Consider the following 21,252-nt stretch of genomic DNA (forward strand, 5'->3'; position numbering starts at 1 on the left):
AATCTCTGAAGTGGGAGCCAGGAGCCCATGAGGGGACCGGGTCTGCAGGGAGAGCCAAAGGGCTGGGGGGAGGGCAGTGTCCTGAGGCGAGCCGGCGCGGCCAAGGATTATGCTGAGAGAGCTCTGGCTCTGGGGCCGTGTGGACCGGGCTCTTCTCTGAGACGATCCAACCGCCCACCCAAAGCCCCGCCCCAGAGGCTCTGAGGGCGGATCTCCCACCCGACTGCCTGAGGCGCAGCAGCCAGCTGCTGACTGATTAGCCCGCCCCACGCCTGTGTCTCTTCTACTATTGGTTCGCCGCGCCGTGTCCTCCGCCAATCCCGGCTCTGGCTTCCTCAACAAAGGCCCGCTCCGGCTGCCGCCGGCGCCCGGCGAGGAGGGAGCCGGCAGAGGCTGGGCTGAGGGGAGGCTGGCTCCGCCCCTGTCGCAGCAGCCGTTGGGGGGCTGTCAACCAAATCGAGTGCGGATTGGCCGCGCGCCGCCGCGCTGAGGGATGGCTGGGTAACTCCGCCCCCAGGCTGGGCCCGGGGACCGGGCCGTGATGGCGAGGCCGGGGACCCTCCGGCACCACAAGGTACCAGCCCTGGGGGGCCGAGTGCGGGGGGATGGGGTTGAATCTCCTCTGGAGGTGGCTAGGGGCCCAGGGGGGGCGGGTTGTGCGCGGTGTTCCGGGATCCTGGGGGACCGTTCCTCTGTGTTATGGGGGCACTGGGCGCCTGGAGTGGCGGCGTAGGGTCTCTCTCTATGGAGTGGGGCCATTCAGCGTCCGGGTCCGGTAGTGGAGAGCGTCTCTTTTTCGGGGCTCCTGGGGGCTTGGGAGATAACTAGGTTCCCGGGTCGGGGGGGTGGGGGCTCTCCTGGGGGGGTTAGGAGATGACTGGGCTCCCAGGGGTGTGGGCTGTCCTGGGGGGGGTCACTAGGGGTGGGGGGTTGGGAGGTGACTGGGCTCACAGGTTAGGGGTATGGGGGCTCTCCTCGGTGGGGAGGGTTGGGAGGTGATAGGGCCAGGGAGCGGGAGCTCTCTTGGGGGGGATTACTAGGGTTTGGGGTAGGGAGGTGACTGGGCTCACAGGTCAGGGGGGCTGTCCTCTTTGGGTGTGGGGGGCGGGGTTGAGAGGTGACTGGGCTCATGAATCGAGGGGGCTTTTTTCTGGGGGTTGCTGCAGGTAGGATTGGGAAGTGACTGGACTCACAGGTTGGGGGGATTCTCCTATGGGGGTCATTAAGGGTGGAGGTGTTGCGAGGTGATTGGGGTCCTGGGTCAGGGGGATGGGGGCTCTCCTCTGGGGTTCATTAGGGCTGTGGGGGGTAGGGAGGTGATTGGGCTCATGGGTTGGGATGGCTCACCGAAGGACACTTGGAGGTGACTTGGCTCATGGGGGCTCTTCTGGGGAAGCACTGGGAGGGTTAGGAGGTAACTGGGCTCACAGGTCAGAGGGGGGCTCTCCTTTGGGGGTCACTAGAGGTGTTGGGGAGAGGTTGGGAAGTGACTGGGCTCATGGGTTGGGGGCTCTCCTGTGCGGGACTGGACTCAGGGTTGGGCACTCTCCTCTGGGGGACATGAGATGTGTGGGTAGAGTTGGGAGGTTACTGGCCTCACAGGTCATGGCAGGCACTCTGGGGGACACTAGGGACGGGACGGGGCGGGAAAGGGTTTGGGACAGGGGTGGGCAAACTTTTTGGTCTGAGGGCCACATCTGCATATAGAAATTGTATGGCGGGCCATACAGGGGGGTGGGGGGGCTGCGCGGGGAAAGCGGCTGCTGTGCGGCGCTGCTTGGGACCGGGAGCTGCTCCGGTCAGGGCGCCACTGGGCCCATGTGGGAGAGGGGTGGGGCTGGGAGGGGTTGAGCTGGAGAGCCTGATTAAAAGCTTGGACAGGCCGTATGCAGCCCATAGGCCATAGTTTGCCCATCCCTACTTTGGGAGGTGACTGGGCTCATGGGTCAGGGGAGCTCTCCTCTGGGGACATTAGGAGGTTGGGAGGTGACTGGAGACACAAGTGGGAGTTAGGGGGATTGGGAGGTGACTGTGCTCATGGTCTGGGGGGGGGCTGTCCTCTGGGGGTTACTGAGAGGGTGTGTGGGGGTTTTACTGGGAGCCTGGATGAAGGATGCCGGACTCCCCTTTGGGAGTGTATGGGTGACTGAGCCTCTCCTGAAATAGGGCTTAGGTGACTCTTTGGGCCTCTTGCAGTTGGTGGGGCTGGTGACACTTCCCCCGCCCCTTTGACTTGTTGAATTTAATTCCTGCACAGACAATTATCAACAGCTGCCTAGCTTTGTCTCTTGTTGCAGGTTGATTCACAAAGTACACTCCCCTGTCGTGTGATGAGGGATTTTGCAAGGTGTTAAAACAGGACTTCTTAAATTTCCTTCCAATTTACTTGAGCTTTCAGTCATTTAGATTCTCCCAATTTTGAGAGCTCAGAGTTGCAATCTGCCTATTTGTCTCAGTTTTAAGAGGACAAAATTGTGTGAACACCATGCCCATGTTCACATCACTAATTTGCCCAATGATTTTGGATTTTTGTATCATGACATGAAGCCATGTCGTCATGACATCACATTGCTATGTGAAACCTCAAACATATTTGGGATGTGAGGCAGATCTATGAAGATCAAGGGTAGTACTGTCAATTTAGGGATGGCTGCAGCACTTGTTTACATAATCCATATTTCTTGTGGGCTTGATCCTGCAATCTTTATGCGAGTAACCTCATTAAGATCAGTGAGATTATTTGCATGAATAAGGGACACACCATTAGTCCCTTTGCTTGAAATGGTCTTCCACCATTAAATATTTCAGCAGCAAATATTTGAGCTATGGCAACTTATTAATTAAGAGCTAGTAAAAATGAGTGCTGTTTTCAGTTAGAAAGCATGGAACACCTCCTTTCCAATATAGTATAAAGCTCCTGTATCTAACTTTGCGCAGTCATGATATCACTCCTTAAGCCTGTTGCTGGTCTGGGTATGAACTCTTGTGAAAAGCGTGTGGGATCTTTAACAATGCAAGTGGTCAGGTCCTCAGTTTTACAATATCCACTAGCGCTCTTCTGAGATATTCGTTCAGTACTGACTTGCAGAGAAATGGTTTTGGAAATTACCAGCATTTCTTTCTGTACCACTCTGGGTTTTTCATTGAGGTCTCCCATTCAGGAATGCACTTGGCCTGATTTAGCTTAATGTGTGAAATTTGACATGATATCAAAACAAGATGATAAGGCTGTAGGCTATAGACCCTGAGAATGGACCAGGAGAAAAGTGGAAGGGCTGAACTGAAATGACTTCAGTTTGCAAAACAAATTGATATGTGTCTACAGTAGGCCCTGACCCTTAGTTTATATGTGGGTGCACTGCTGCGTCTGCATAGAATGTCATTGAAATCAGTGGAGCTCCAGATATAGTCAGGAGTCTACCTGGGCATTGTAAATTGCAGGATTGAGGCCACGGTGCTTCTTGCTACATTCCCCCTCATTATAAATTAGCCTTCCTAGACTTTATTTATTATCTCAGATTTAGTAATCCAGTGGTCTTTGGTATGTTTTCTATTATGTTGTAAAAATAATTAATTGAAATTAAAATAATATTTATTGGTGTATATTTGTGTAATAAATCAACAGGTACTGTCTTCTGGAAGGCTAACAGGAGCAGCTAAGTTAACAAGTGGAAAAAAACAGTAAGAATTTAATCAATACTGTTTAGTGATGTACCTGTAAACATCCCAAACAGCCATACAAATAAAAAGCCAGCAGTTTGGCAACAACTCTTTGCATTTATTAAATATTAAGTTCCAACTGAAAGATGCTGTAAGTGGCAGATCTTGCAATCCTTGGACAGGCAAAACTTCTATTGTAGTTAGTAGGAGTTTTGCCTGTACAAGGACTAGAGGGAAGATTAACCCCTTTAGTAAACAACATGCTTTAGACTTCCGTGTTGCATTTATGAAATATTAATTAAATTTGCCCCCTAGATTATTGAATGAGTATGACGACTAGTTACATTTAAGCTTGCTGAATAAGGGCCAATCCTACCCTAACATATGCTGGTGACGTCTGCAGCAGTTACTTGCTTATCTCAGTGCAGCATTTGGCTCTATATTAAAGTACAGTGCATTGTATATATAGGTTTTTTTATTGTTTGATACCTAAAAGTACAAAACCAAGTATATTAAGAGGAAGTAAACACAGAATTTGTCTTTTTCAGGATTGGCTTAAGAAAAGCATGCCAGTCTGATGTGGACTCTGGCTACTCTCTCTATTCCACTGACTCTGAAGATCAGGTGATTTGAGATGAATTGGCTTTCTTATGCATTCAAATCAGAAATTAACTAAAGTTACTGAAACACTAAATCCAGTAGATGGAAACACAATAAACTACCCAATTATAAATATAACAAATGAGTAAATGGGAAATGTATAAACATTTTTCATTGATAGCATGTAAACGTGACTCAAACCTGTTCCAGAAATAGTTTGGACTCAAACCTGGAACAACCCCCTCCACATAGGAACTTCTTGACTTTTTTTCATTGCCCTTATTGGTTTTGTCTGACAATAAATCAATGTCTGTATTCTGACTGCAAGATTCTTTCTGCAGGTTGCAACTATACATAACGGGCTTGATCGCTGTGCAGCTTTACTACACGATATTTTGCAAAATGAGGCCACAGGTTGTACTTTATTTAAATTTTAAATTAAATTTTAGTTTCTGAAGGTCTCTCTTATTCATTTTGTTGAATGGCATTTGTTTCAAATAACATTAGGAATGGAGACAGTACATCGAAAACCAGGGAAAGCAACTTCTGTTAAGGCTACTACCAGGACTATACTAGCCAAAGGAAATAGTTCAAAAAAGAAAGGACTGAAGAAAAATGTTCTTGCTGCCCATATTCATAAAGAAATTGGTAAGCAGTTGTCCTTGCTTTGACCTTTACTTAAACAATGTTTAATAAAATAAACTTACTGAGGCTTGATTGTTTCTGTTGATTTTATTCAAATTAATCAATCCAAATGGGTTCATGGCACTATATAGTAAAGGTTAACTTCATGAGAAGATTAGTAGTGTTTACCTAGAGGTTGCCTGCAGGAGGGCTTCTTTAAGCACAGGGGTCTGTCTGTAGGGAGAGTATGGCAAGATCAGGAATCAAAAGTCCAATGGGATTAGAGTTTGTCGCTAGATAGAAATTTAAATCTTTGGAGCTCAGAATCTTTAATTGTATTCCTCTTTCTCAGAGGAATATGCACATTCATGTAAAGCACATGCTTGATGTCAAGAATTTTCCTGTAAACGTTTGGGTTTGTGTAGTCCTAAAAGAAAACTAACTTCAACTTTATTTTCCATAGTGCCAGTATCAAATAGGAAACCAGCCTCCTGTAACACACCTGCTGTTGACAAAGAGGGAGAACTTTCCAGTGCAGTACAAAATCAGCCTGTTCAACCAATTCATGTACCTTTTAATCAACAGTCTCCTGTGATGCATCAAAAACTGTGTGAGCATGTACAAACCCAAATGTCTCTGATAACTGGCCAAGTTCCACAGAGCTCTACTGGAATTCCCACAGTACCTGCTTACCCTGTTTCAGATCCTGGTTAGTGTGAATGTCATTATATAGTTAGACATTATTTTGGGGGTTGTTCTTAATTTTTGGCAAGAAAAAAAATCTTAATTTAACAATGTTAGCTTTTGTCTATTTGTTTCAGGATATCAAAGCGTTACAGCATTTAATTATCGTTTACCTACCTCCACACCAACTCTGTCCCCGCAGCATTCAACTAATCCTTTAATCATGCAGTCTGTAAGTATACTTGATTTGAACTATAAACATTTAAGTTAGTGTTGTCATTTTTGCTTTATTCTGTGGCTTTCATTTCTACTGAAATTTTTACACTTTCTTGGCCTTAATAGAAAATTTTCCCAAGGAGAAAGGAACTTGGTGCATTTTATGTCTCATAAAATCTGTGATGAAAGTATAGATAGATACACTGGTATTTATAATAAAAAATTATGTGATTTTTAAAGTTGATTCCCAAATATATTGTTAGTAAGCATTGCTACTTATATTGTGCCTGCATTAGACTCCAAAAATGATGTAAGTGGCAGGCCAGTGGGAACAGTTCACTTCTGTTTGTTCTGCTCATTATTTTTCTATGTTGAATTCTGTGAAGTATCCATTTCCCACCCCTTCCTGACCAGGATTGATAGTTATTGCTCAGTGTAACATCCCAATCTCACTGTGCTGATGATGGGGGTCATTAACCTAACCTTGAATATTTTAACCTATAAAAAACCCAGTGACTAGTAGTGTAAAACCCATTGTTCTCAAGTATAGCTTGGTGTGCTAAAGCTGCATTTTAATATCCTTATCTATTTCAGGGTACAATATTAAAAAAAAAAAAAAAATCAAACAAACAAACCAAAACACCCCCCTCCGCAGTTTTGGGCAATGTGGGTGGGAAGGGGTTTACCTTGTCCCTATAAACAGCTTTCAGGTGCCACCACTGTTCCATATCTAGCGTGATCTTCAATCTGCACTCTATGGGATAATCTCTCATTTGTTATTGGATCCAGAAGTTTTTAACTGGAGGAAGTCTGTGCTTCACAGATTTAAAAAAAACCACTAAATAAAATTAAGTAATTGTTAGAAATGTGCTAACTGCCTTCTTACCTTGTTTGTGGCATTCAGCATATACATTTGTAGTATACATATTTATAGATTATATTGCTGAGATTGGTCAAAATGGCAAAATACAGAAAACTATTGAATTGTGCACAATATGTTTATTTTCCTCTGTGTCTATGCGTACAAACAGTGAGTGCTAGTTGTAAAGGTAGGGAAAATAAGGAAATATTTCAGAAAGATTCTTACAAGCACACTGAAAATGAATTCCAACCCCAAGAAAACAACCCTTTTGTCCCTTCCTAACATAAAAAGATGAAAATATCAACTTAGCTCCATTGCTGCATTACAGATAACATTTAAGATAAGGCCAGCTCGTCTGATTGGTAATCCTAACTATATTTGCCTTTAAGTTACTCCTGAACACAGTGAAAGGTCATACAGTGCAGCCTGAATGGATTTGAGTACTATTTTAACTGTTTTTAAAATTACAAATGGTGAGCAACACCAAATGAAAATAAGGCAGGCTTCTAACTGTTTGAAAAAAACCTCATTGCTACATTTAGGTGCCATGAAAATATAAATAATAATAATTTGTTTAATATGTATATTCTGTATATAGGGTGTTCCCGCTGACAGTTACAACCAGCATGCACCACAAGCAGGAGGAGCTGTGTTTTTCCCAGTAGTTTCTGCTGCTGCTGCTGCTACTTCTGCACAGGCACAGTCTGTCCCCACTGGTCCTTGTATGATACCTTGTGTACCACCAGCTGTGCCAAATAATTCCACAGCATCTACATTTCTTCCAGGATCTTATGGCAGAGAGATGATTTCAAACCAAGGAAATCATGAGCAACGGGTAAAGGAAGCAGATTTGATAAGATGTATACAAGCTCACCTGGCTCTGTTAGAGCCACATGAAGCAGAGAGTGATAGGGCTGGTCAGAAGTATCAGAAGTTTGATTCAGCACAGTCCAAGATCTCAGATACCAAAGAAGAGGAAACTGCTGAGGAACATAGTGAGGGTACTACCAGTGAAGAAGAGGATTTGAATGCAGTTGACATAGCACCAGTGAGAGAGACAAGCTGTCAGACAAGCATTGGCAAGAAAATTCTAAAGCCTAAAAAAGCAAGCCCAGAAAAAACAGCCCAAAAAGTTAAAACAGTAAAATATCTTTTGGGGGAGCTCAAGGCTCTGGCAGACCAAGGTAAAAATATTTTTATCTGCACAGTAGAATAATATATATCACACAGGTGCTATGCTACATGGATGGACATTCTTAGAAATCCATAGTATGCTATTGTGTGATTAATTATTGTATATAGATATTACAAAACTACAATTTAGAATAGTTTGCCACAAGTTTTCTTTTTAATAGAGCTGTATGCTTTGATGTGACGGAAGATAAGGTGAGTGTTTCAATGTGTGTCTGAGATCATAAAATTATTATAGCAGGTTAGTAATAGTAGTGTTTTCATTCTGCATGCAGTCTGTAGGAAAGCTCTGCTCTCAGACTTCCCATAAGACATGATCAGGGAGTGGTGTGGAAAAGTTCTGATGGATTTTCCTTCAAAAATCAGTTGGAAGGATGGTGGCTGTGATTTAACAGGGATCTAGACCATACTTCACATGGTCAAACAGTAATTTAAGGAGCACAAATAAAGCAGGGTAATTTAAACATTAAAAGCCCCACACATATTTTAAAAGGTAACAGAATTTATGTATATCTTGACTTTAGTAAGACTTTTGATACTGTCTCACATGACCTTATAAACAAATTAGGGAAATACAACTTCGATGGAGCTACTATTTCAGGGGTACGTAACTGGTTGGAAAACCATTCCCAGAGAGTAGTTATCAGTGGTTCTCAGTCAAGTTGGAAGGGCATATCAAGTGGGGTCTCGCAGGATTAGTTCTGTTCAATATCTTTATCCATGATTTGGATAATGGCACAGAGAGTAAACTTATAAAGTTTGTGAACAATACCAAGCTGGAAGGATAGTATTAAAATTCAAAATGATCTGGACAAACTAGAGAAATGGTCTTAAGTAAATAGGAGGAAATTTAATAAGGACAAATGAAAAGTTCTCCACTTTGGAAGGAACAATCAGTTCCACACATACAAAATGGGAAAAGACTCCTTAGGAAAGAGTACTACAGAAAGGGATCTGAGGGTCATAGTGGATCACAAACTAAATATGAGTCAACGGTGTAACCTTGTGGGGGGGAAAAAAAAGCAAACATCATTCTGGGATGTATTATCAGGAGTGTTGTAAGTAAGACATGAGAAGTAGTTTTTTCGCACTACTCCATGCTGATTATGCTTCGACTGGAGTATTGTGTCCAGTTCTGGGTGCCACATTTCAGGAAAGATGTGGACAAATTGGAGAAAGTCCAGAGAAGAGCAACAAAATGATTAAAGGTCTAGAAAACATGAACTATGAGGGAAGATTGAAAAATTGTGTGTTTAATCTGGAGAAGAGAAGACTGAGGGGGGACATAACAATTTTCAATAACATAAAAGCTTGTTACAAGATGGAAGGAGAAAAATTGTTCGTCTTAACCTCTGAGGATAGGACAAGAAGCAGTGGGCTTAAATTGTAATGCAGCAAGGACACTTTAGATTGGACATTAGGAAAAACTTCCTAATTGTCAGAGTAGTTAAGCACTAGAATAAATTGCCTAGGGAGGTTGTGGAATTTCCATCAGTGTAGATTTTTAAGAGCAGGTTAGACAATCACCTGTCAGGGATGGTTTAGATAATAGCTGATCCTGCCATAAGTGCAGGGGATTGGACTAGATGACCTCTCGAGGTCCTTTCCAGTCCTATGATTTTATGATTCTGTAGTCGGCCATCTCATAAATTGCTTAATTGTATACGCTGCTTTTTGTTTAATTTTTTTCTTATAGATGATTCTGAAACATTGAGGCTAATAAGTGAGATAGAAGACTGTGTTTCATTACTGCCAGCAGTTGTTGGAAGTACAAACGTACAAGCTGAAATAGCACTTGCTATACAACCTCTCAGAAGTGAAAACGCACAGTTGCGTAGGTCAGTAAACATTCCACAAGTGAGCAACCTATTTCAAAAATATGTATGGTGCTAGCTAACTTCATTGTTCTAAATTGCATATTTTAGCATAGTTACAATGTGTAATTCTTGGATCACATTCTTGTTTTCTGTTGTCTACATTTTTTTCATATGCAGGGGTTTTGTTTATACTATGCTTTGTATATTACATTGCTTCTTGAAACATATCGTTAAGGCATTCGTATTTAGTTCATGCTTATTTGAATAAGCTTCCTGCTACCGATGAATAGGAATATTTTACTTCTTCCGTCAGTTTTCCCAAATGAAATGATGGTCTCTTAGCTGAAACACAGGACTGAGTCAGGTGGTCTGTCTCTGGCATGGACTTGCTCTGTGACTTTAGGTAAATGACTTAACCAGCCTGTGTTGAGGGTTTAGCTAAACAGTGCATTAATCTCCACCAGAGGGGTGTAAATTCTAATGCACACAGGATAGTATGCAGTAACTGACTCGTATGGACCCTGGTGGCATGCACTAAAAGTTCCCTCGTGCGTATTAATGTAAGGCTGTTTGAAGCAGCAGTTTCATCTATTTGTAAAATAAAAATATTAGCTTAGAGAAGTATTGTAAACTTTAATTCACTGTTTATAAAGTGCTTTACAGTTTTCAGCTGGAAAGTGTAATACAAGTGCAAAATTAAATAAAAAGTGGACATTTCACATTAAAACTCAAATAAAACATTTTGACCGCAGGTGACAGATTTCACAATCTTTAATATAGGTAGGACAGATGTTCTTAGTGTTACCTGTGAAATTATTATGCTTAGAGCTTCGGTAGAAGGGATGGAATTTTGGAACTGGAAGTTCAGGGTGAACTGGAAATACCAATTGTGTAAGAAGTTATTTGGAAAAGGAGCATGCACCTAGCTAGTTCCTGCATCTGTCTAAATAAATAGACTTGATAGCATTCAATTGTAATTGATATGTCAGTAAACATATCATTGTCATTCAGCTGACATGCTGAAATTGACAAAAAAATTGATCAATAACAATGCCAGAAGTCGACCCACCTATCCCCGATCTCTTGCAATTGCAGAGATCAGGTGTCACCAGACCTGTAACAGGTCAGAGACCCCTCTGCAGCCCTGCTATCATGGTCACACTCCCTTAGTCCATCTTGGCAGAGCTGTACAGGGATACCTGTGCTGCTGCGGAACTGGTGACATCCAATCCCTGAAGGTGCTAGGTGCACGGAAGGCTGCGGTCCTGGTAGGGAAGAGCAGACCCCCAGCCAGGACTGCTAGGAGGAAGAGAAGGATGAGCCCCTGACTGCAGGAGAGGCCACCTTCTGCTGTATGGTTCCTTCCCTGGGCAGGAACCATTTAGTAGTGGGGTGGCCTCCCCCCACAGCCAGGGGTTCATCCTCCTCCTTGCGGCCCTGGCTGGGCAGAGCAGAGATGCCCAGCCAGGGCTGTTAGGAGGAGGATGAGTCCCCAGCTGTGGGGAAGACCTCCATGCTCCTGACTGGCTTCTGGCTGGGGACACAGCTATTCAGCAGTGGGGTGGCCTCCTATGACTGGGCTTGTTTTACTCCTGGCAGTCTTGGCCCAGGGTCTCTGCTCTGCTAACCCAGGAGGAGTGCAGTCTCCTGTGCACCTTTCACCCCAATGTCTTGGACTGCTCAGCTGTGCAGGGAGCCCCCTATAGCCTGCTGTCAGTGTGGCCCAAACCCTACCCTTAGTCCCTCTTAATTTCCAGCAACTGTAAAAATATTTCAAAAATCTAAAAAAACCTTAAATATAAAAATTGATATTAACCGTCAAAATTAGAAAAAACAAAACTGAGTTTTGCCAAGTCTAACTAAAAGTTCTGCTACATGTTTTTATTTGTCTATATGTGAAAACGTAGTGACTCTAATTTAGCCTGTCTCTGGAGAATCCAGGAGGGCTATATCTTTTAAATATAATCTCTGAATAATTTTGGTCTTTGACATTAGTGTATGACTTGCCTTATAGAATAGTTTATCTTGTTAACGGATCTCTAACCTTAACAATGTTACAGGTGTCTAGATAATGCTTTTCCAAAGCATGCAGCAAAGCATGTTGAAAACTAGGAGGGCATATTATTTTCTGTATGTATTTTTCCATTTGAAATATATTGCCATCTTTGCCCAAGATTGAGCTTTTTCCCAGAAGTAGCAATGGGTACTCCAAATTTAAACTGCAGGTGTCGAGTAGTTAGCATGCATATGTGTTTAGACAGCCTGTGCTCAAATACAGAAAGTATCTCTTTTTAGGATACATGCTTAATATAAATACACCTCTTTCCTCTGAGCCAAAATGAAGTGACATTACCAGAGTTTTTTAAAATAATTCATTCAGCTAAAGAAAGGTAGAAATGAAAACTTTGACAAAATGGATTATTAAAACATTTTTTAACTTCCAAAATTAAAAATATTTTTGTTGGGTTTCTATTCTAATTAAATTAGCAAACTTTCACATACAAACCAAGTTGAACCTTTTGACCTTACTCTGTATTTGGACTTTCCTCCATTATGCTTTTCATTTACATTTAGGAGATTAAGAATAATGAACCAACAACTCCGGGAGAGAGAGAGAGCTGAAAAGGAATCCAGCCTGGATTGCAACTTTGAATGCAAGTACTAGTGGCTTGCGAGTGATGGTTTGGGAATTGGGGGGGTAAAGATTTTAGCTCCATTGAAGTCAGTGGAGCTCCACACAGACAGTGGGATCTTCCTGTTCAGCTCCAGTGCAGGATTCAGGACTGTATCTTTAATATAGTAAGGATGAGACACCAGACAACTGAACTGGGTATAAAGCGAATCTCCTTGTATCTTGAAAAGGTTCCTACTTTTATCTTCAAACAAAGGCCACATTAGCAGAGTTTTTGAACTATATAACTCCATGCATAAGGCATCTGATATTAGAGTCTGACGTTAAAATAGAAAGGTAATTTTTCTGTATCTTCCTTTGGGGAAATTGGACATAAACCCATAGCATATCATTTCATGACAATTATAGTTTATCTGCTGTGAATTAATGTGACAATGGGTAATGTTACCGTGACATCACTCTAAAAATATTTGATTAAACTGGACTGAAGGAGGGGAGGCAATACCACTTTGCAAAATTATATGTGCGAGTTCAATACTGTACTTTAAAAAAGTACAAATACAGAATTAACTAATTTAATTACATGTTTTAAAGATATAAAACTGCACTCCACATTCTATCACTGTGCGGATGACACTAAGCTGGGGGGAGTGGTAGATACCCTGGAAGGTAGGGATCGGATACAGAAGGACCTAAACAAACTGGAGGATTGGGCCAAAAGAAATCTCATGAGGTTCAACAAAGAGAAGTGCAGAGTCCTCTACTTAGGAAGGAAGAATCCCATGCACAGCTATAGACTGGGGACCGACGAGCTAGGCAGCAGTTCTGCAGAAAAGGACCTGGGGGTAACAGTGGATAAAAAGCTGGATATGAGTCAGCAGTGTGCCCTGGTTGCCAAGAAGGCTAATAGCATATTGGGCTGCATTAGGAGGGGCATTGCCAGCAGGACGCGGGAAGTGATTATTCCCCTCTATTTGGCATTGGTGAGGCTGCATTTAGAATATTGTGTCCAGTTTTGGGCCCCCCACTACAAAAAGGATGTGGACAAGTTGGAGAGAGTCCAGCGGAGGGCAACAAAAATGATTAGGGGCCTGGAGCACAGGACTTATGAGGAGAGGCTAAGGGAAGTGGGCTTGTTTAGTCTGCAAAAGAGAAGAATGAGGGGGGATTTGATAACAGCTTTTAACTACCTGAAAGGGGGTTCCAGGGAGGATGGAGCTAGGCTGTTCTCAGTGGTGGCAGATGACAGAACAAGGAGCAACGGTCTCAAGTTGCAGGGCGGGAGGTCTAGGTTGGACATTAGGAAAAAGTTTTTCACTAGGAGGGTGGTGAAGCACTGGAATGGGTTACCTAGGGAGGTGGTGGAATCTCCATCTTTGGAGGTTTTTAAGATGCAGCTTGACAAAGCCCTGGCTGGGATTATTTAGCTGAGGTTAGTCCTGGTTAGTCCTGCTTTGAGCAGGGGGTTGGACTAGATGACCTCCTGAGGTCCCTTCCAACGCTAATATTCTATGATTCTATGATAATAGGGACTATTATCCCCACAGGCTTGCAGTTTTAGGCCTTAGTCTTGTTGTGAGCTATGTGCAAATGTATTGAAGTCGCTCAGGCTCTGTATGGATGTACCTGTGCTCATGTCACTTCAGGATCAGGACTTTATATTTCACTGTGAGCAATACTAAGTCTTGAGGTTGCTTTTTAAAGGGAAAATTAATCCTTAAATATTTTATTGTTGGTAGCTTGTCATAGGATATGAGACATTTTTCATTTTAATGAAAATAGGGTTGCACTTTTCTTTATATCTTGTGATTCCACTCCCCCCCCACCGTATCTGACTGTGCCCCTCCTCCCCCCCAACCCGCCCCGGAGCTGCAATCTGTGTGGCAGCCAAGCTGTGGCAGAGGCCAGGGCCAGTGCTGCAGAGGCCCAGGGTTGCAGGGACCAGGGAGGACCAGAAATGGGGCTGAGAAGGGGGTCAGGACTGCAACCAGGAGCAGGACCGCAGACACAGCTCCAGGGCTAGGAACCGGGGCCACGGCTAAGAGTGGAGTCAGGGCTGGGGCTGCAGCTGGGAGTGGAGTGGAGATGGAGGCAGAACGGGGCTGGGTGCACTTCCTCCCTGCCCCCCATGGGGGCTGGTCCAGGCCCCAGTGCGTCACCCCCCCCGAAAGTTTCTCCCTAGGAGGTGCGCCCCATTGTCTGAGGACCTCAGTAGTACAGGATAACAGGACTTAAAGATTTGGAGCTAATGGAAATCTTTCCAGAACACATGACTTAAAACTTGTAAATTATCAATTGGTAGCGGAAGAGAATTCTCTCTCTACACTTTTGACTTAAGCTTAATATTCACCCAGGATTTGTGACTGTATCGTAATAGTTACTGTAATCTGTTACTCTTAATTTCTAAGAATTTGAATTACGTTTTAGGTTTTAATAATTACAAATTATATTTCTTTTGGGCATAGAATCTAAACATTTTAAAAACTTGCTGTTTTACTTCCTTTAGTGGTTTCGCTACAATCCCTGAATATGTCACTCCAGAGTCAACTCAAGGAGTCTTTAAAGGGCCTTGAATCACTGCACAGTAAAAATGAAGAACTCCTTAAAATAATAGAAAATCAGAAAGAAGAAAACAAACAATTTGCAAAAGTTATCCAGGATAAAGATAAAGAACTGCTTGAAAACAAACAGCAGTATGACATTGAAGCTACAAAGTTAAAAATTGGTGCGTGTTTTGAACTGACTTCATTTTTCACTTGGTGCTTCTACATTTAAAAAAAGACTAAATAAAACTGTTCTTGGCATTTCAGAAGTGGATGACGCATTGGCAAATGTGAAGAGCTTCCGTTTTAAGTTGGAAGCCTCGGAGAAAGAAAATCAGATTTTGGGCATAACATTACGTCAGCGTGATGCAGAAGTGAACAGACTGCGTGAATTGACTCGGTAATATTGGCCACACTGCTTTTCTTGACATTTCTTCCTTATTTTGGATTATTGAAACAATGTTAAAATAATACGGCAGCTTCTTCCTGCATTGTCTTTGCATTAACTTTGTGTTGTGTGCATTAGGGTCTAGATCTAAAGATCTTATAACCTATTTGTGTGTCTTGTAATTTATTTACTCTTTTCTATTATGGTAGAGCCTAGAAACCCCAATCAGGGAGCAGGGCTCTATTGATGTTGTACAATCAGATAATAAGGATGACAGTCTCTTCTCCCAGACAACTTACAATACAGGTCAGAAAGTAAACAACAGCTAAACAAGATAAAGGTACAAGATGGGTTGTGTCAGATTGATGGAGCAATAAAACTAATAATTTAGCAGAAGAGCAGAAGTTTTGGCTTTCCCTTTTCTAACTTATGCAATAGTTAGAAATAGTTATTTCTATCTATCATGTCAGGTAGGTCAAATGCCACTTGCTGTATACATGACTGCCTCCCCCCCCAGCAAGGAATGACCTTGTCTGCGTCACTAGCTCTGGCTACCTGGTGACCCTTTCCTTGGAGCTGCAGGGTTTGGAAATTAGTTCTGCAACTTGTTTGAAAGGGAGGCAGTCTCCCTTTTCTTGGTGAGAAGATAAGGAATAAATCTCTCTGAGAAGAACCTTGCAGCGACTTTCTCCCTTTTGGACCCACAGTTAGTTTTCCTGTAGGATGAAGCGATCTCCCTGTCAGTTAAGGGCACACTTAAAGTGAAATATATTACTAGATTGCCTTCATCTTTTGAGAGTCTTAGATTGAGTGAAGTTGCCTTAATCACATATATTTGTGAAGTTTTCATCTTTTTTGTGTGTGTGTGTGTACACATGATGGCAAGGTTTGGGACTTCACAATCTTTTGTACACCCAGATCCGTGCAATTATAGATCTCTGTAGTCACATGACTCGTTGGGATAATTTATATTTTACTTATGTGCACTGGAAGTTTTACTATTCAGTTGTTTTGTCTAAAATTCAGAATTTACAACCCCACATAATAGTGCGCAGTATATTCCTTACAGTGTATATACCTTACATATTTTCCTGCGACTATACTAACTGTTGAACACTAGATGGTGATAGCTCATTACAAGTACAGATGGCAGTCTTGGCATAGAAAGCAGAAAATGAGTAACTATGATTCCCCTTGTATATTTTTGTATTTAAATATTTACTTAAGCATTGTATACAATTTAAAGGAAGCAATTTTTCCAAATTGCTTTCAAAAGCAGACCTCCATATCTTAACACAAAACTTTGAAAATCAATTATACTGTATCTTCTAGTTGCTTTATAAATGTTAAAATTCTCTTCCGTTCATAAGGGCAGACAGGTCAGAAAGAATCTCACTGTTTTCATTATTCATTTCAAAGTTACATTTCATTGACTAGAAGAGTGACACTCAGCTTGACTAGGTTAAAATTTGTATTGATTGTGCTATCTTGTGGAATATTAGGTTTTTAAAATGATCATTGCAATCTTAAAATAAGTACTTAAATTAAATTATAAATATGGTTTATGAAAAGTCATTTTACATAATGAATGACCTAATGAATTGCTCTTAACAGAACCTTGCAGAGCAGCATGGCCAAGCTTCTCTCTGACCTCACTGTAGACAATGTTAGACATAGACCTGAAAAAGGTCTAACAAAATCTCTTCTGGAAGATTATGAGAAACAACTGAAACCCAATCCATTCCCTGTGAGTACTTCCATAATGAGTTACCTTCAAAAATTAGAAAGTGATCAAATTTTGACAAATACAGAACCTCAATTTTCAGATAAAAATGGAGCATTGGAAATGCCAGGTCTAGCCTGTGAAAAGTTTGTTGCTGAAGGATCTCCTAAAAGAAGCACACTCTTAACAGAGGAAATAACAGCTCCAAGAATTCTTCCTACCCTGTCAAAGCAAGACGCAGAAACAATTAGTGATTCTGGGACTTTAATAGAGGAAGAACACAAACTGGATGAGACCATTTATATTCCATTGACTCGCAGTGCATCTAAGAAACAGCCATCAATATCTGAAAGAAGAATGTGTGCACAACACCAGGTCAGTGTGGCTCCCAAGAAGTTGGACTACAACAGTGGGCTCTCTGACTCTCAGAAGCAGAATGGATTTGGGATGTTGGATGATAAAAAGATTTTTGATAAATTCAGGGGTGGCTATGATTTGAGAGAGACAGAAAATACCTCTGAAACCACAGAGAAGACAACTGAGTTGGACAGAGACAAGCTCCTTCTGATGCCAAAAGAAATAATTGGAGCTGCTAAAGATTTTATAGCCAAGTCAGATAGACCTCAGTCTGATAAATACCTTTACACTTGTATGCCACATCAGAAAGAGAGTTTTCAGAAAACATCTGAAATGTCTGACTCTACTTTCTCTCCTTTTGACTGTATGTCAGGAAAGTCTGAGTGGAGCATGTCTTCCTTCTCAACATTTACTTCACGGGATGAAGAGGACTTTAAAAATGGTCTAGCTGCCTTGGATGCCAACATAGCTAGATTACAAAGGACTTTGCAGACTGGCATTATGAAACAATGAATGAGGAAAATAAAGACTGTACTTGTTCAGATAATTGTTAGGGTTTTTTTTGGTGGGTTTTTGTTTTTCTTTTGTATTTTAATATGATGTATAGTTTTTGGAATGTCAATATTTGCACTGAGCTTTTGTATAAAATGGCTTGTTCCTCACTGTTAAATTATGACTGGAATTTATTTTCTTAGTTGAATGAATTAAGGTGCTATTTCCCTTGTGAAAGCTGTCATAATTGGTGCAAAGGAAGAGTTAACTTTAAGCTCTGCATTTAATAATTTTAAAGAAATAAAACAATTTTGTACTGTAGGCAATAAAACTTTTTTCTATTAAATGGTGGATGAAACATTTATTTGGTTTCGATGTAATTTTCAAAGTAGTAAATAGAAAGTTTTTATCTGAATATAAACTAATATGTCTCGTCAAGTTGATCTGAGGCAGAAAGTGACATCCTTTTACTTTTGTGGGAAATAGTTTATCACAACTTGAACTTCATTTTAAAAAATGAATGGTATATTCAGCGCTACACACTAGTGAGCAAATCCAATCAAATGGGAAGTTAGTGGGAAGAACATCCTATTCCACTATAAAGAATAACTTTGATTGGCACAGAATGTACTTACCCTTTCTAAGCCATTCTCTTCATAGAGTATATTTTTATGGCTAATCTGAACAAATTCTGCTCTGTTATACCAGCATAAACTCAAGAGTAACTAAGAGCAGAACTTGTTCCAGAATGTTCATTAGGCAAGTGCAGATACTTGCTGAATATCTACCTGTTTGGTTTTGCAGAAATCATATCATTTTAACAGCATGACCACAATGAACATATTAAAAATAATCCATGTCACCTAGAATAAAGTTTTTATATTAGCAGGAATCTTTCAGCTTTCATGCTGTCCGGAATAAGTTATTCTACTACTTAGTCAGCTTAGTCAAATTTGTGGTTTATAGAAGAACAAGACATGTTTTGGGTATGTATGGAAACAAATGTCAATACAAAAATTTCCAAAAAAAATCTAAATACATGTTTTATGTTAGTATAAACAAAGCTCTTATCACTTGCATATTGATATGATAAATTGCAACTTAATTATTGTGGCTGACAAATATGAAGTCACTCATTATCTTTAACAGTCAGTCATTCTCTAAATGTGGAAGCATTGGCTGACCAATTATAGTAGGCAAAGCCTACCACAGAGAAGCTGGGGTATTCTTTGATAGGATTATAGTATTAACTTGGTGGTGAAGCTGAGCTAACCACTAACATAGCAAAGGAAAGACAATAACTTTGCAAGTGATGTGGACAGTTCAGATGGGGTAACAGAATCAGTTCTTTACTTAAGATGAAGTAATTGATCAAGCATTGAAATTCACAGCAGTATGGTAAAAGTTTGTAAGAATAAAAACAAGTACATTAGAACCTGAGAGATACGAACACCAGACTTACAACCTGACCATTCAACCACACGCCTCAGTTGGAACTGGAAGTATGTGATCAGGCAGTGGCAAATATGGGGGGGAAAATGCAGTAAAGTACTGTTAAATGTAAACTATCAAAAAATAAAGGGAATGCAGCATTTTTCTTCTGTACAGTAGTGTTTCAAAGCTATATAAAGTCAATGATCAATTGTAAATTTTTGAAAGAACCACCATAATGTTTTGTTCAGAGTTACGAACATTTCAGTTACAAACAACTTCCATTCCCAAGGTGTTCATCACTTTGAGGTTCTACTGTAATTGTGACTTCTATGTTCATTGCAACTGCTTGGCTTCTACTGCAGTAGTTTGTTGCTAAAAGCAGGGAGATAGAGAATTTGGAGGTGGGGTGGGAAAAAGTTGAGCTGAAAACTGATGTGTGCTGGCATCGAATAACGCCTCAATCTAAAGTTAGTGCAAATAGCCTACCCTAGAAGTAAATGTCTCAAAATGAGTACTAAAACAATATCCTTGATCAGTAGTAATATCAACAAGCTACAATGGTGTGAATGCTGCCTCCCTCCCCTTTTCCCTACCCATTAAGAAATAGACTCTTTGAAGCCATATCACAATCTGCTGAAAGTTGCAAATGGTGCAACTCTATATTTTACTGAAAGAATATATTCCACAGGATACGAGAAAGCAAATACAGAAATGACTTGTTTATTTCTACATCAAATAATTAATATATGGTGACTTAATTTTTAATGTTTACAACCATTACTAATATAAAAAAGCATTATTGGGTAATGTACAGTACAGCTGTGATGAATGGCCAGGATCACTGTCTTTGTTGAGGATTGAAGAAAACCAAGTGCAATAACTATCTTCCTACTACATCCCTAGAGCTCTGACTTCTCAAAGATAGGTCAATGGTGTAGTCAGTTTGTTAGCTAAAAGCCTCTTAGTAGGCTACATCAACCACCATTGTTGGGTTGTATCTGTTTGAATTTTTCAAGTGTCTCCTTAACTATTTCTAATAGGACTTCTTCATTGCCCAAATGTCATCTAATTAAAGGCAGAAGTTTAATATCTTACTGTCATTAACTTACATCAATATGAATTACAATAGACATGTATGTTATCCATTTTTAAGCATGTGACTTTCAAATTTGAATGTTAAGTACAGGATGCAGTCCTTTATCAATGATGTAGCCGTTATGATAAAAATAAAATGTGGTACTTATGGCATCCAAGATCGTATCCTTGTTTAACTATAAAGCAGATGATTTTGACTAAAGAAGAGTTTGGTGAGGATTAATCAGACCCTGCACCATTCTTCTCTTTGTCTATCAGCATCATTTCTATTACTTGCACTGAGTATTTTCATCTACTTGATCACTGTCTTCCTCAGGGATTGGTGTAGCAGAGTGATTGTACTATATAACTGAGCATGGTCTAACTGGTATACTAATGGCATAGTAGTCTATGCTGTCAGTCTGTCCTCTGGTAATCTGGCATACAGGATGAGATGAAAAAGCTAAACCTTGTCAAACTGCACTGATGAGGCAAGAAGAGGCTGCCCATCACAACGGTCTCACGTCCAAGAAGAAAGAGCAAAGCTAGCTTCTTGCTTCATCTTTGCCAGGTCCCAGAGGTTGGTCACTATCTCATCTATTCCATGGCTGTTGGAAGCTGCTGCCTAATCTAGCAGTAGTAGTGTGAAAAATGTGACCTCAGCACATCTTATACGGGACCAACTACCCCATCATAGTCTGAAGCTAGACTGGGACTGGTTTGAGGATAATGGAGGAGACTGCAGTTCATCTGCTACCACCTTAGTGATAAGATGACCCAGTCATAATTACTTGAGTTCTGTTCTTATTGATTGTAAGTGATCAATGGGCTACAGTTAACCAAGCAGGGTGATCCAGAAGAGATGATTAATGCATTGCTGGCTGTGGATAACCACTGAATCAATATCCTACTTCCGAGGTTCTTCGGAGGCTGGTCATCATCCTCCAAGAGGAGA

The 21,252-nt window shown here is 41.1% G+C and overlaps 1 protein-coding gene across 2 annotated transcripts; it reads left to right on the top strand.

Annotated features, from left to right (window-relative positions):
• Positions 1–266: 266 nt before the first annotated feature.
• Positions 267–18,570, top strand: CCDC14 (coiled-coil domain containing 14). 2 transcript variants are annotated; one of them, XM_067549622.1, is made up of 13 exons: positions 267–574; positions 3,626–3,681; positions 4,209–4,284; positions 4,602–4,674; positions 4,768–4,908; positions 5,348–5,593; positions 5,706–5,800; positions 7,245–7,830; positions 9,534–9,675; positions 12,229–12,308; positions 14,793–15,011; positions 15,100–15,229; positions 16,832–18,570. In XM_067549622.1, exons 1-13 carry the CDS (start codon positions 542–544, stop codon positions 17,808–17,810), a joined length of 2,856 nt encoding a protein of 951 aa, XP_067405723.1. In that variant the 5' UTR covers positions 267–541; the 3' UTR covers positions 17,811–18,570. The 2 variants fall into 2 exon arrangements, with proteins under 2 accessions (XP_067405723.1, XP_067405722.1); XM_067549621.1 differs by having other exon boundaries at positions 270–574; positions 15,097–15,229.
• The last annotated feature ends 2,682 nt before the right edge of the window (positions 18,571–21,252 follow it).

This window comes from Emydura macquarii, unplaced genomic scaffold, assembly GCF_026122565.2.
Source record: "Emydura macquarii macquarii isolate MOO-44397 ecotype Brisbane River unplaced genomic scaffold, CSIRO-AGI_Emac_v2 contig_1253, whole genome shotgun sequence".
Classification (NCBI taxonomy): domain Eukaryota; kingdom Metazoa; phylum Chordata; order Testudines; family Chelidae; genus Emydura; species Emydura macquarii.